The sequence below is a fragment of the Lutra lutra genome, chromosome 10, assembly GCF_902655055.1.
Source record: "Lutra lutra chromosome 10, mLutLut1.2, whole genome shotgun sequence".
In the NCBI taxonomy this organism is placed as follows: domain Eukaryota; kingdom Metazoa; phylum Chordata; class Mammalia; order Carnivora; family Mustelidae; genus Lutra; species Lutra lutra.
In genome coordinates this window covers 96,132,474-96,148,056 of record NC_062287.1, presented here as the reverse complement: position 1 = coordinate 96,148,056, position 15,583 = coordinate 96,132,474, and the positions used below count along the sequence as shown (strand labels likewise).

At 53.5% G+C, this 15,583-nt stretch overlaps 1 protein-coding gene across 8 annotated transcripts in view; it reads right to left on the bottom strand.

The window, feature by feature from the left end:
• PRDM11 (PR/SET domain 11) overlaps nucleotides 1–15,583 on the bottom strand; it is an 85,155-nt gene that overhangs the window by 47,042 nt on the left and 22,530 nt on the right. For 4 of the 8 annotated variants that reach the window (XM_047691739.1, XM_047691736.1, XM_047691741.1 and 1 more), the window contains exons 2-4: nucleotides 6,031–6,155; nucleotides 5,549–5,652; nucleotides 4,682–4,944 (exon numbers count right to left, since the gene is read on the bottom strand). In XM_047691739.1, the coding sequence (XP_047547695.1) occupies nucleotides 4,682–4,944; nucleotides 5,549–5,652; nucleotides 6,031–6,149 (486 nt within the window). In that variant the 5' untranslated portion in view covers nucleotides 6,150–6,155. Of the gene's footprint in view, nucleotides 1–3,874; nucleotides 3,952–4,681; nucleotides 4,945–5,548; nucleotides 5,653–6,030; nucleotides 6,156–6,765; nucleotides 7,256–7,282; nucleotides 7,308–15,583 lie in introns of those variants that run through there. The other 4 variants (XM_047691738.1, XM_047691737.1, XM_047691742.1 and 1 more) reach the window with 4 other exon arrangements.

The following is a 15,583-nucleotide window of genomic DNA, read 5'->3' as shown; positions in this document are numbered from 1 at the left end:
CCACTCTCCACTGGTAGAGCTGGTCTACCACCAGGTTGCACACTCCAGGGGTTCCTCCTCTTCCTTTCCTCCAGACCGCAGCCCCATGTTACAAACCGGGGAAGGCTGCTTGCCCAGCTGGGCTGTCCCAAGGTGTAGGTTCTTGTGGGCGGGGGAAGGAGCAAAACCCTAGATTTTTGCCTCTGCTGAACCTCTACCCATCCTTCAAGACCCATCTCCAGTCTGCCCAGTCAAAAGCCACTCCCCTACTCCCTGGCCCCACACCATTCTATAAGGACTACAACCACCGGCGACACTCTGCCTCCATGGTACCTGGTTGGGAATAGAGCTCCTCGCCTCCCATCCTGAAAGCCTGGCACTGTGGAAAGGCGCTATCTTTGTGAGAAGCCACAGTCTACCGTGTGTCAGCCTTGGGAGTTGGGGTCACATGCTTAACCTCTTTAGTCCTGGGCTCCATCCTCAGAACCAGAAGGCCAGCAACCTTCGCCTGTGGGGCTGTCAGAGGAGTAATGTAGCACCCAGCTAGCCTAGAATCCTTGCTTTCGAGCAGCCAGACTTTGAAAACAAGCCAGCCAGCCTTGCTGGCTCTCTCCTCCCCTCCCACTCATATCTCCATCCCCAGCAGCGTGGCTTCCATCTCGAAACTGCCTGTAGCCAGGATACAGAGCCCCGTGCCCTGCGCAAGCCCAGTGGCTTTCAGCACCCCCTGCTTCTCTGCCGCCAGGAAACCACAGCCCATCCTTTCCAGGGGCCTCAGCTGCACCCAGGCAGGTGCTTCGTGTGCCCTCCGCCCAGGCCCCTGTCCTCAGCTGACCCGCATGCGCGGACCTGTCCTTGGACCGGCCACCTGGGCGTCTCCTAGCCATGGGCACCTGCAGCTCACTCACTGCGCCTGAACTCACCTTCGCCACTCCCCTGGCTCAGGCCAGCAATCTCCCGCTCTCTGCATGTGTCGACAGACGTCCCCCCAACCCTAGACACGCAAGCCCACTGCATTCACCTCCTATCCCTTCTTAACAAACTGCCACAACACCGTAGCTTCAAACACTGCCCGTTTATTACCTCACAGTTCCAGAGGTTGGAAGGCCTAAAAATCAAGGTGTTGGCAGGGCTGAGTTCCTTCTGGAGGTTTAAGGGAAGATTCTACTTCCTTGCCTTTTCTAAAGGGAACCTGCATTCCTTGGTTCCTGGCTCCTTCTTCTATCTTCAAGGCCAGCGGGATAACATCTTCCCATCTTTTCTGAGTCTGATTCTCTTGTCTCTGTCTTATAAGAATACTTGTAATTCCATGGGGCCCACCTCCATAATCCAAGATAATCTCCCCATCTCAAAAGCCTTAATGTAATACCCTCCGGAGAGTCCCTTTGGCCATCTACGAGGACATAGGCAGGGATCCAGGGGTCAGGACACGGCCATCCTCAGAGAAGCCATGATTAGGCCTACTACACTCCCCTCCCTCTAATCGCTCCGAGTCTCTAGGATATCCCTCTAGCGACAGCAAAACTGTTGACCTGTCTCCCTTCCATAGGCAATGTCTCCATCTGAACCTTCTTGGTCATAGAAGAGCTTGTCCACCCTACCTCATCGCTCCTCTGGAGTCAACCAGCTCTCCAGGAGGACAGTCCCCCACCAGGTTTTTCAAGGATGTTACTGTCTTTCTCTGAACAAAGCTCTCTGCCCCCGGGTCTGCTTGCAGTCATCTGCTCCCAGCTCCCGTCTCTCCTGCACTGATCTCACCGCTGTTCCAGCTTCCGAGAAGAGAGTCTACTGGTCGCCTGGGTTCTAACAGTGTTCCCACCTTGCCGCTCTCTCAAAGGGCTTCACCACAGCACCATTGGCTACCGAGACCAGATCATTCTTCGTGGGACGAGGCTGTCCCATGCACTGTGAAAGATTTAGCAGCATCCCCGGTCTCTGCCTTCCAGATGCCAGTAGCATATCCCCATCCCAAGTTATGATGGCCAAAAATGTCTTCAGATGTTACCAAATGTCTGGGGTGGGCAGGGCGTGGGGGGCACCAACTCCCCCAGGTCAAGAACCACTGTCTGACCGAGTAGTTCTTGCCAAGGTCGCTGGTGACTTCTCTGGCACTAAATCCAGTGGACACTTCTGAGCCCTTCTCTTATTGGCCCTTCTGGCCTTCCCACCTCTCAGGCTGCAATTCCTATCTCCCTTGCAGGATCACGTTCCCCTCCTGGACCACTAGCCCTAGGCCCTCTCCACCTCTCGTTAACCTGTTCTCCCTGGGGGCTGCCCTCAGTACCCTCAGCCCTACCGACACCTACATCCGGTGACTCAGGAACTGACATCTGCAAACCTCCTCTCCCAGCTCCACACACACGTAGCTAACTGCCTAGTTGACAGGGCCACTGGGGACCTTGCCGTCACTCCAAACTCTGCGAGTCCAAAACCAGAAAGGGGATCTCGCCCTCCGCCCAGGCCCTGCCCTGCATTCCACTTCTAAGAGTCCCCTTCCTGACCTACTGAGAGCAGAACACTGAAGGACTTGTTCCGGCCAATTCCCTCTCCCTTACTTAGGCCAATTCATCTGTTTGCCAGTCAATCTCACTCATCCCTGAACCGGGTCACAAACCAGTTCACCTTTCTCCATGTCGTCACTCCACTCTCGCTCAAGCCTCCACTATTACCAAAGTAGAGAACGAATGTAGCCCTCTAAGTGGGACGTGGGCATCCATTCTCCACCAATGCCCCCACCCCTGATCTGTTCTCCAGGCTGCACCCAAAGTCACCCTTTCAAAACATAAACAAAACTTTTTATTGTTCTTAAAGAGCAGAAGTCCCTGTTTGGTCTACTGGGCCCTAGACTTCCAAGTTTCTCTCTCCCCCTCCCGGCCCCTGGTACTCCAGGGGCTGCACTCCAGGTATGAAGCTGCACTCTGGGTACAATGACTTTCTTCTAATCATGCAAATGTGCCACTCTTTCCTGCCACAGGGCCTTTGCACATGCTGTTCTGTCCATCTGGTGGGCATTCTCTCACAGCTCCACTATCAGGAAACCTTCCCCGACCTCTGGTCACATCCATTCCTCCAGTTGTTCCCTTCTCTCCTAGCCTCACTGTCTCTTCATCTCCTGAATCATGATTTTACATTTATTTATCTTATTGTTTGATTCATTCTAGCTTCCCCATAAGAAGCCCTGTGAGGGCAGGACTGATGTCTGATCTGGCCCATCACTATATCCCCAAGGCCAGTTCAATGCCTAGCACAGAGGAGCCCCACAAGAAGGGTTTAATTAATGACTAAATGAGTGATCTTCCTACTCCCTTAGCCTGACTTTCTCTACTGGCTCTGCCTTCTTCCCTCTCTGTTCAAGCTTGACTCCCGAGAGTCAAGAGTCATCCCTAATAATCCTTCCTCTTCAGATCATTACAAACCCTGTTCCTCACCTCCACATCCCATCCGTTAATAAATCTCGGAGATTCTCCTTCCTGAACCTCTCGCGAATGTGCCTGCCCCCAGCACCCAAGCTGAAACCAGCATCTTTGCCTGCCCATCCCGGTTCTCCATTCTGCTACCTACCCTGCCCATTCTGCAAGGCCTCTGCCTGGCCTGCTTCAGTGTTTTCCCCCAGCCCACAGTAGAAGCACACACTTACCCAGACTCAGGAAATGTAGTGTGATCTGCCCCTGCCTCCTTCTCTGCTGATTTCTCACCACACTGACTCTTGAGTTCATTGCTAACACCACACCGGACCTGCTGGGAGCTTCCCTCACTCAGCTGCTTTTGTGCCTACAGCATTCTTCCATCTCCCGTCCCCTGACTGCTACTCAGTCCTCAAGTCTCAAGCTGAAGGAAATCCTGCCCAAACCCCTCAAGGAGGCCAACGACAACGATAATAATAGCTGATACTCACTGCATGCTTCCCGAAGGCAGGCATGGCTCTAAAAACTTCATAGTATTGACCTATTTCCTCTCCACCATCAATTATAATTATTCTGTTATTCTGTTATAGAACACAGGCACAGAGAAGTTAAACGACTCGTCCAAAGTCACGTTTGATAGTAAAACGCCAGCAAAGCTGGCTGACAGAACGAACTTGGGCTCCAGGCCCCAGATCCCCGAGCACCACGAATACTACCGTCTCCCTCTGCTCCGAGAGTGTCCCGTCTTCCCCCTTCCCTAGCAATGATCATGTGTGCACGTACCTGTCCAGTATCTGTTCTCCCCACCAGACTGTCCCCTCCCTGAGGGCAGGGGCGACTTCCTCCAGTACCCAGCCCAGCACCCAGCATCACTGCTTTTTGGGCTGAATGTCATGCTCTGCATTCCCACAGCCCCCAGACCCAAGTCACCCCTGTGGAGGAGGGCCTGGGTCAACCCTTTGTAAATGCCACACAATGGCCCGCCAGACACACACATGAACATTCACGGGGAAATAGCCCTGAGTTCCGCCTGGCTGGCCGGCCATGGGTTCCCTAGAGCCCCACCGATTCTACTGACGACCCCAGCCAGACGGGCCCCTCAGCATGGCCATCAGCCACCCAGGGTGGCACACCTACTCAGCCAGGGCAAGGGGATAGCGAGATCCATCATCCCCACATCCTGGGCGGATGGCAGGAAAGCTCTCAGGCCAGGCTGGGCCAGCATATGGCTCCCCCTGCTGGTTTCCTTCCATGCTCCTTAGCACCCTCTCCCACGGCACGGGCCAGGGGACACTCACCAGCCAGGAGAAGAAGCCAGCTGATTTGTCCTGGGTGGAGATCTGCCCCTCATAGGGGCCGAAGATGTGGCCCTTGGGGATGACCTCATTTATGCATCGCACGTCATTCTCCCCACTGGCTTCCTTGACCACCTCCATGCCCTGCGGGATGGTGAGGGCAGCCCTGTCTGGGATGCCCACGGGCACTGGCGTGTCGGACACAAACACTGGGGGACCGTGGTTCGGGCACTCATCCACAAAGTACTCCTGGCAGGACTCGCAGACTGAAGGGACGGAAAGAGCGAAAGAGCCTCAGTTGGTGCGGGGAGGCGGGACGCCCACGGCGGAGGCTGAGGGGCTGCAGGGAGGCCCACCCTGAGGACGGCATCAGGCAGTGGAAAGCACACTGCATGGGACTCACGAGTCCCGGCCCTGGCTCCACCCCAGCCAGCCACAGGCCCCTGAGTCTTCAGTGGTAAAAACCCATTCCCCTCCCTGGGGGCTCGGCAGACACGCCTGCCAGTGAGGAGGAGGCCAGGAGCTCCCTTTGTTTCAAGTTCACAGCCTAGCTCTGGAGGCAGATAGGCCTGCATTGGAACAGCAACTACGTGCATCTGAGGGCTGTGGGACCCGAAGCAGGGCTCTCAGCCCCTACCAAGCCCCAGCCAGGGTCCTCACCTGGAAAATGGGACCAATAAGGGCCACTTCAGTGGTTAAGGGTGAGGATTAATGGAAGCCTGGACCGGTCTCTGATACATCATAGGCAAGTGCCTATCATTAGTCCTATGGCTGCAAATTCCCTAAGCAGAGATGGGGTATGGGTGTGGGGGAGCAGGGTGAAGGGGTGAAGGGAGGAGAAAGCCAGGAACAGCCCCAGGCTCCACTTACACCAGAAGTCCACTTGCTGGAAGCTTTTGGGCATGATGAGCTCACGCTTCCCCTTCAGTTTCTTGGGCTCCACTTCCATGGGTGAGGGGTCTGGTCTCCTAGAGCTGGCCAGGCCAGGGGCCAGTAAAGGAAGCAAAGAAGCCATCAGAGAGTGGGAGGCTGGTGGGCAGAGAAGCCATGGACCCGGCCAGGAGGCCACAGGGACGTGGGGATGTGGGGCGGGCGATGGAGTGCCAGCCTGTTCAGGGCAGGGGATCGTGAAAAGGTAGGTGTTCTGAGACCTGGGCCTAGGCCTTCTAGGGCCACCATGTGGGTTCTTTTGGTCTTCTAGGGCCTGTGCTCGCTCACATCTGCTCCCAGGAGCTGCCCAGAGCAGGCGAAGGACTATGGGCCAGGAGTGGGAACTCTTCCCAGGGCGTGCAACCAACCCAGCCCCGAGATTCCCCACTTCTCCCTCTCCTGCCCCCACGTCAGGGCCTCACCAGGGCTGGCCATACTCCTGGTCTCGGAGTGGGGAGCAGACCTCGGTCTTCACCACAGTCACCATATCCCCCACAGCCGCCTTGGTCTGGGCCAGGCACTCCTTCATGTTGTCAGTCATTCTGTCCTGGGGACACGAAGGCGGGACCAGCACAGGAAGAGGATCAAAGAGACAGGGGAAGAAGGGTGAGTGTCAGAGAGGGCAAGCGGGGGTCCCGTGGAGTCTGGTTACCCTCCCTGCCATCCCCAGAGGAAACGCTTGAGAACAGAGACAACAAAAACAGCTGTAGCCCGGCCAAGAGGAAATGCCATTTCTATCCTGGGCTGGTCCTGGGGAAGACTGGAGCCACCAGCCCCATGGGGTCAGAGGCCGAGGGGCAGCTCAGGCCAGGGGGCAGGACTGGATAGCACAGCATGGACCCCAAGACCAAAGGAAGGGCAAAGGATGAGACTTCCACAGAAGCCTCCGCACAAAAGTCTGCAATGGGGGACCGGGAGAGGGACCCACTCGGGTCCAGCTGGGGCCAAAGACGGACTGACAGAGGAACCTGGCCCCTGCGCACCGGGCTGCGCAGCCCCCTCACTCAGGGGCTGCCAGGGAATGTGGCCAAGCCCGCTCTGCCAGCTTAGAGCAGGTACAGGCGGGCCTGGGGGTCCTGGTTCGGGCCGGCAGGGCCAGCCCTGACTCCAAGCCCCACCCGCTCTCTCTAGGGGAGTCTCCCCAGCCCGCCGCTTACCGCCCTCCTCCACCACCGCGCCGGGCTTCAGCCCCTCCCTCGGCACCCCGGGATCCTCATGCCAAGCCCGGGGACACTCTTCGGGCCAGGGCGGCGCGCGGCTCGGACTGGGGCCGCGCTCGCGGCCCGGGACTGGGCGAGCTGCGTGTGTGACTCACTACCCGGGGCCCCGCTGGCCACACCCCTGCTCCTCGGCTAATCAGCCCCCTGCTCCCCACCGGGGCCCCAAAGCCGGCGGCGGCTGGGAGGGGTGCGGGGAAACACGACGGCCTGCCCCCTCCTCCGAGCCGGCGGGGCCTGGGGGCGCGCGGAGGGGGGCGGGGGCTGCCCGGGGCGGGCCGAGTCGCCCCTCCCCGGCCCCCGGGCCGCCGCGCCCCCCCGCCCGCCCCGGCTCCCGCAGCCCCGCGGGGCGTCCCGCCCGCGCGTCCGGCGGGGCAAGTGTGAGGTCCCGCGGCTGGGCGCAGGGGCGGCGCGGGGGGCCGGGGAGGGCGCGGGCCGCTCTCTCCCTCTCACCAACCTTCCCGGCAGGGAGCTCCCTGCCCTGCCCGGCCCGGCCCTGCCCAGCGCCGCCCCCCGCCCGCCAGGCCCGGCATTCCTTGCGGGGGCATGTGGCTTCTTGCCGGCCCCGGGGGCACGCAGTTGGCTGGCGGCCGGGAGGGGGGCGCGCGGGGAGCGGGAGGGACCGGGCGCCCGGGAGGGGCGGCGGCCGGGGGCCCACCCGGGGGTAGGAGGGAGTGCCTAGCCCCCCGCGGGGCGGGGAGGGGGGCGCCCGGCGGGCGTCTGGGGTGGCCGGGAGCGCGGGGAATGGGGGGGGTGGTGCCGATCCCGGAGAGGGCTGGCGTGGGGAGCCGGTTGGCGACGTGCGCGGGCGGCCCCCCGCGCTCCCTCCCTGCGACCGCAGCGGACTCGGAGTGGCTGTGGCGCGGCCTGCGGCGAACCGGGCCACACCACTGATCCCTGCCTGCCCCCCAACCGCCGGGCGCGCGGCACGCCGCCCCTTCCCCACCTGCGCGGTGCGGGGTGGGGAACCTGGGCCTGCGGCTGTGGGAGGGGGACACCGACCTCCTGGCCCACCGAATGGCCCCCAGCCACCTGTCAGGGAGGAGGGTTGCGGTCACCAGACGGGAACCCAGGGCGGGAAGATGTCGAGGGACTCCCCCAAGGTCACGCAGTCCCTTCCGATGGAGTCTAGACTGGAGCTGGGGGCCTGCTCTGAGTAAACTGGAAACAGGAGAACCCCCAGATTCAAGCGTTACGTTTCAGGTCTGGTACACCTCCATGCCACACTCTCAGCCCAGCCTCTTCCAGAAGGATCACCGGGATCACCCTGGGGTGGGATCGGTAGCCCACAAGTCCAGCTGCCAGGCGGGGACAAGGTCCTAAGGATTTGTAAACGATTGCTGAAGGCTTCCTTCCCTGAGGAGCACTTCTCACTGGGAGGGGCAGCATTCACACACAATACATCCCGAGGTAGTGAAGACTGGTGGTTAGAGGCCTAGGTTCCCAAAAGGGCACCGTTTATGTTCAAATCCCAGTGACTGGCTGTGTGACCAGCGCCCCCCCCCAACCCGCAGGTGTTAGGGACTGGAAGTTTGTGTGCTCTCCCACCCCCTATGTTGGTGCCCTAAGCCCTAATGTGACTTTATTTGGAGACAGGACCTGTGAGGAGGTGGTAAAGATTAAATGAGTTCATAAAAGTGGAGCCCTAATCCAAAAGGAAGAGACACCAGAGCCGGCTTTCTCTATGCCCCAGGTGAGGATGAGAAGGCATCAGTGTGCAAACCAGGAAGAGAACTCTCCCCAGGAACCAAATTGGCTTGCACCTTGATCTTGGACTTCCCAACCTCCGAAACTGTGAGAAATAAATCTTGTTTAGGCCACCCCATCTGTGGCCTTTGTTCAGCTGCAAAACGTGGCTAGCGTTAGAGTCTATCACAGACATTGCCGTATGGAAATGGATGAAGATGAATTTGGAGGGGGTTAGGCACAGTATCTGCATACCTGCCCAGGAAGAAAGCTGATCAGGAAGGTAGGTATGAGTGACCTCATTAAGGGGTGGCTTTGAATTCTCTCCATTGGATTGGATTTGTTTTTTTTAAGTCAATCATTTGCAGACTCTGGCAATTTATTAGAAACAGACTGCTTGGGACCATTTTGCATTTCTCCTGTTCTGGCCCCTCCATCCTTCACCAGCACACGCCTCCTCCTCCCCGGGCCCTGCCCCCATGCCACCTCCACCCTGCTGTGGTGCCTGTGAACTTGCTGTGTCCTCTCCTCGGAGCACACCTGAAAAACGCCTACGGATCCTTCAGCTCTCACTGTTGTTCCCCACCCCCCTCCACCCCCGCTGCTATAACACCTCTAGCCCCATGTCCATTTCTGCATGGCACTTGTCACCCTTAGAACAGTCTTTTGTTCGCGTGACTATTTGATTAATACCTGTTTCCCATAATACATGGTAAGTTCCACGAGGGCAGGCACTGACTACTGAAGAGCCAGCACTTGTAACCGTGCCCGGTACCAGGGCAGAACTAGTGAAAGGCAAGCAACGTGCCAGGGCAGAAACTTTAAGGAGACACCGCCTCTCCGGGTCCTGCACTTGTAGGAACGGCACCTGAAAGTGAATGCGTCCTTGAATTTGGCACCTAAGGTACCTTATTGCCGCACCCTAGTCTCAGCCTTGCCTAGCACATAGCTCATTCTCAATATTTACTAAATGATTGACCAGATGGCCCATGTCGCAATTCACTGCCCCCCTCCATAGGTCCTGCTGGCCCCACTGAGAATCTCAGCTCTTAAAGAGATCTCAAAAGGATGGGGAGGTTATTGTTTTGAATCCTCTTCTCTCTGGGGGTGCTATCAGGGATCTTGGCCAGGCAACGTGGGTGGCCTGGTGGGTGAGGCTGGCCTTGAGAGGCAGTGAGGTTCAGCGGAGAGTGTGATGGAATTAGACTCATGAGTCCTGGATCTGAACCTGATAGGAAGAGTGTATGCTGTGAGCATGCGCACATCACTTAAACTCACCAGGCCTTAGTGTCTTCCTGGTAAAATGGAAATCATCATAATTGCCAGGCAATCCCCATGAGGAATAAATGAGGTAAAGGCTGAGGCGAGGCCTTGGGAAGAGCCAAGTGCTACGGATCTGTAAAGGATGTTAGTATTAAACTCGCCACCCAGAGGAAGAGGCAAGGGGTGAGCAGGAAGAAGATGTGTGTTGGGTGGGGGGACCCAACAAGGGGAAGGGAAGGAGGGAAAAGCAGGAGTAAGAGAATAAAGGATGGAGGGTGAGAGAGAGAAGGGAGGGAGAGGAGGAAAAGAGACGTACAGCCACTTTTCTGAGTCTTCAGCAGAAAACCATCTCTTCTGAGAAAAGCATTTCTATCTCAAAGTAGAGATGTCTACTGGCCATTTTCTTTCATGTTTAATTTTTTACTAACATCCCACCTTCATCACGTAAAAAGCATTGTGATGATTTGTAACACAAACAGAATACTTAACGGGACAGAGATTTCATGGAGAAAGGTTGATGCCAATCATACCAAGCATCTGTTATAAGATGGCTAGTCATCTAGCCGCCCATTCACTTCTGAGCCTCCCAGCAGCTAGAGCAAAAAGGGAACTACGATGGGTTACAGAGTACACAGTATTTGATATTTATTTATTGGCCGCACAATTAAGTTCTCTTCATTCTTGGAAGAGTCCGGCTGCCTGGGGGAACCAGAACCGAGTCTCACTTGCATGACTGATGTGCACTACAGCTGCTTTCTGTGTCTGTAATAAAGGCTGTGGGGGCGGGGTGGGATGTGGCAGGACTTCCATCTGGGAAGAGAGAGAGAGAGAGAACGCCACGGGCTAGTGTCCTTCGCTGGGTCCATCTCAGTGGGCACCATAAAGCCTGAGCCAGGAGCCATGTCTGCGGGCCGCTCTGGACCTATTCGTCCAGCGAGGGGCGTGGGGGAGGGGTGGTCAGCAGGCCTCGTGGAGGACTCCGAGCTGCTGGCAATGCTTCCTCTCAGCTGGCTCCTCTGAGTCTGCACACGCAGAGATTAGGCATGTTGCAAACCCAGCAATGAGATGCAAACCCAAGAGGAGGGGGCAGAAGGCAACTCGGGAAGCAGCAGCTCTGTTTTCACCCTCGGCGGGGTGCCAGGGTCCTGGAATGCCCGGCAGCCGATGTAGCCCGAGGACTGGGAATCCATGCCCACTCGGTTTCCCTAGCCGCTGGCACCCTGAGAATGTGACGGGTCCACACCGGGACCAGCACAGCATCCTTGTCCTTCCCTCTGATACCCAAGGGACTGGAGATTAGAAGGCAGGGCCAAGCCACACAGGGACCTGGGCTGGATATCCCTAGCTCTGGGTTTCAGTCGTGGCTGTGCCGTAAACTTTCTAGGTGACCTTGTGCAAGTTCCTTCCTGCCTTGTCCTGAGCCTCGGTTTCCCCTTCTTGAAAAAATCAAAGGTCCAACGTGGTTCTTAACGGTAAACCACGGGGGTAATGGAGGAAGAGCACAGAATCCTTACAGGGAGTTGTTCAATTATATGTCCAGCAAACACTGCCCTTAGAGCAAATATATGCCTTTAATTTACACATAAAACAGATTTGTAAATGTATGGAGATACTTCTAGGATGAATGAATGATACATTTATTTTAAAATGTTATTGAATTCATGGAAGCCGAATGTCACCACGCATTTGGTTAATCAAACGATACCCGAACAACCACTTACAAGCTATGTAACCTGGAGAAAATGAACCACTCCTACCTTAGTTTCCCCATCTGTCCAGCAGAACAGAACCTGTCTCATAAGGCTGCTTTACACAGCATAACGCCTGGCATATAATAAGCTCTATAAATATGTCTATTATATTATACTATATATTATAATAACTCTATAAATATGAGTTCTTGTTATCATTCATTTTACTTGTTGTTTTAAAAGTAGAGCATCAGGTGGGCACATTGATAAAAATTTTTTGACACCAAAAAGGGGGCATTTATAAGCAGTTACTACCTTTAGGAGAGAAACACTTTTAAAAAAATCTATACTACAAAGATGCTCATCCCAACAGAAAAAAATGGGAAATACTATTAAAAAAACAATTTGTAAAAGAAGACAAATGGCCAGTATGCTTTATGGAAAACCACAAAACTTTCATACCCAGATAAATATAGATTAAAATAAACATCATTTTTCCTCTATTAAGTTAGCGAAGATTTTAAAAATCTCAGTAATATTCCAAGTTGGCAAGAGTATGAGGGAAAGACCCCATACTCTTCTGGTCAGAAAAATTAATCAGTATGAACTTTCTGGAAGGCAATTTAGCCACACATATCAAAAGACTTGAAATGAGCAAAAACTTCGTAGGAGCAACCCCAAGTCTAGGAGTTTCTCCAAAGGACGTAATTAAGCGGTGTGCAAAGATGTACCCACAAGGCTGTCCTCTGCAACACTATTTTTAGTAGGAAACAAACAAACAAACAAACAACCCAGGGAAAAATACACACCATGAAAATAGGAGCGAAATTAATATATAGCACACAGTGAAATATTAGACAGCAATTAACAGTGCTTTAGAAGAATATTTATTGACACGGAAACAACACGCTCAACATATTGTTAATGAAAAGTGAAAGTCACTAAGTGAAAGAAGATAATTTGAATGGCTCTCTGCTGTGTGATTCCAACTATAGGACATTCTGGAAGGCAAAACGATGGAGATGGTAAAAAGTTCAGTGGTTACCCAGGGTTAGCAGGAGGGAGGGATGAACAGGCAGGAGCACAGAGGATTTTTAGGGCAGTGAAACTACTCTGTGTGGCAGGATAATTGTGAACCCATGGTCCACAATTGGGTACGTCTGTTTAAATCCACAGAATGTCGGGCACCAACAGGGAGCCTTGATGTAAACCACAGACTCTGGGTGAGCATGGCGTGTCAGTGCACGTGCATGAGTTGTAACAATGTACCCCTCCCCATACTCTCCCACGGCAGGGAAGTAGGGAGGTGCGGGCCGGGGGGGGGGGGTGTTCGGAGGGTGGGAAGGGGTGGGAGGAGGGCCCATAGCAGGTGTGTGGGGACAGGGGGAATGTGAAAACTCTATGCTTTCTCCCCCTCACGTTACTGTGAATCTAGAACTTCTCTAGAAAGTAAAATCTCTTTTTAAAAAATGCAAATTGTGAAAAGATAGATACAAAATAATCCCATTTTAGAAATATATACACATATGGATTTGCACACACAAGTCTGGGAGGATATATTCTGGGGGATCGCTTGTGGTTACTTGGAGCAGCGTGTTAAAGAGAAAGAGTGTCTCTTTCTTCTTTTTGCTTAGGAGGAAAAAAAATGTCACTTAAAAACTGTTTCAGGGAACTCTTTACCATCATTTAATTTAGAAACTGCTGGAGAAGATAATGTTTAAGGTTCTGCCTCTTCACCCACTTGTCCCTGGCTGCTAAGACCCAACCAACTGACTGGAGGAAGGAGAACTCCAAGTTCGAGGCTGAATGCCAAGCATACTGCCCATTTGATGAATGAATGCAAATTGACTAATCGATCAGTAAGGACCCCGATATTTCTACCATGAAAGACTTCTATTTTTACTTTACTTTATGATTCCCATTTTGAAAGATTTCGTCTACCGAAAAGGCTGTATACATTGTATGATCATTCATTCATTTTCAGGGCACCTGGGTGGCCCAGTCAGTTAAGCATCCTGACTCTTGGTTCAGGCTCAGGTCCTAATCTCAGGGTCATGAGATCTAGCCCCGCATTGGGCTCTGTGCTCAGCAGGGTGTCTGCTTAAGACTGTCTGTCCCTCTCTTTCTGCCCCTCCCTCAGCCCCTCTCTCTCGGTCTCTGAAATAAATAAATACATCTAAAAAAAAATTCATTCCTTTTCCTAGCTTTTCCTATACACACTGACATGTGATAACCAGCTACCACACTGCTTACTTACTATCATCCTAAGGAAAAGCAAAGAGATCTGGCCCGCTCATTCATTTGTCTTGCTGATTACAGGGAACTGTACAATATTCATTAAGCTTCTTTATGTTTACAGAATACCTCGATGGGTCAATTACTATGCAGCAACGAGACTGAACAAACCACAGCTCCGTGCTATGGTATGAAGCCGCAATGCTAAGAAGTGAGACCCCAAATGTACATACTGTATGGTTCCAGTTATATAAAGTTAAAAAAAAAAATGGGCCAAACTATGGTGTTGTTGGAAGTGTGCGTGGTCATCCTTGGGAAGAACTAGAAAGGGATAAGCCAGGGGCTCCTCAGAGGCTGGCTCTGCTCTATTTCTTTTTTTTTTTTTTTAATTTTTTTTATTTTTTTTTTAATAAACATATATTTTTATCCCCAGAGGTACAGGTCTGCGAATCGCCAGGTTTACACACTTCACAGCAACTGCTCTATTTCTTTATCTTGATGCTAGTCCACTGGGTGTGTGAAGTTTGTGAAAATAGATTGAGCCGTGCTTTTATAATATGAGGATTTTTCTGTGTGTATTTATACATTGGTAGAAACAAAGGGAAAATATCGGCAGGGGCCCTAAGGGCCAAGAGCTCCCGTGGGGGGGAACTCTGGCCCAGTCAGTGTAGCCCCTGATCATGCAGCTGCAGAACTGGGGTCCAGCCAGCTGGGTTTCAGGTCTTCATCTGCGGAGCAGTTTCCAGTGAGCGCAGCTGGCTGAGGGGGGAGAGGGGGAAGGGCAAGAAAACACATTCTCCCAAGGTGGTCCCTCCTGAGGAACCTTTTCAGGGTAACAGGTTGACTCCATCCTTGATCAGATTTTGACAGAAAGAGGTTGGAAGAGCTCCCTGAGCCAAGCACAGAAGTGGTCAAGGGTGGCACCTTTTATATGTGCGTGCGTGCGTGTGTGTGTGTGTGTGTGTGTGTTTGCTTCACACAGTAGACCCTGCTGGTGGCTTACCTGGATCCCATTCCCCCATTCCTCCCCACTAATAGAACCGGACATTGTTCAGGTGCGACATGTTCCTCCCAGGACCTGCTGAGCCTACCCTCGGCTCCAGGTGTGGGCTTCCAATTAATTTAAGCCTATTACGGTGATACCATCCCCCTCCCCAGTTATTAGATCATGAACCTGGTCTTTCATTCATCAGCACCCTGACATTCCCCTCCCCAGGGTCGAGACACCTGACCTTACTTAGGGCCTGTCCGAGGAAGAAAGGGACTTCTATTTCATGACTTGGACGGGGAATGGCACGCAGCCATTGTCGCGAAATAGCAGCCACGTTGTGCAAAGGCCTTTGGCGGGAAGCCCCCGAGGATGAAGCTGTACCAGCTTTGTGTTGTAACTTATGTGTAATAACCTTCATGTGTACTTATGTTATGTGTAATAAGTAATGTTTGTTCTTTGTCCCAGTTCCTGGCACGAGAGCACCCTAAAACCCCTGGAATTCCCAAGTAATAGGAGTGTCTTTTGTTATTCATAAGGAGCCCCTTTCCAGCTCCCCTGAATTTATGCTGGTAAGTGACTAAGGGTGGGACCACTACAGAGCCCCCGGATGGGACTGCTCACCAGAACCAGGTTAGGGTTAAGAACCGGAAACTCAAAGTTAGAACTTCTGGCCCCATCCGCTGATCTCCTGGGAGGGGAGGGGCCTGGAGATGGGGGTCTACAAAAGTCCTTTGGTTTTTAAATTGACAGATGATGGACATACAACAGTATATTCGTTTCAGGTGCACCACATACTGATCTGCTATCTGTACATATTGCAAAATGATCACAGTAAGTCAAGTTAACATCTATCATGGTTACAGAATTCGCTTTCTTGTGATGAAACACTTAA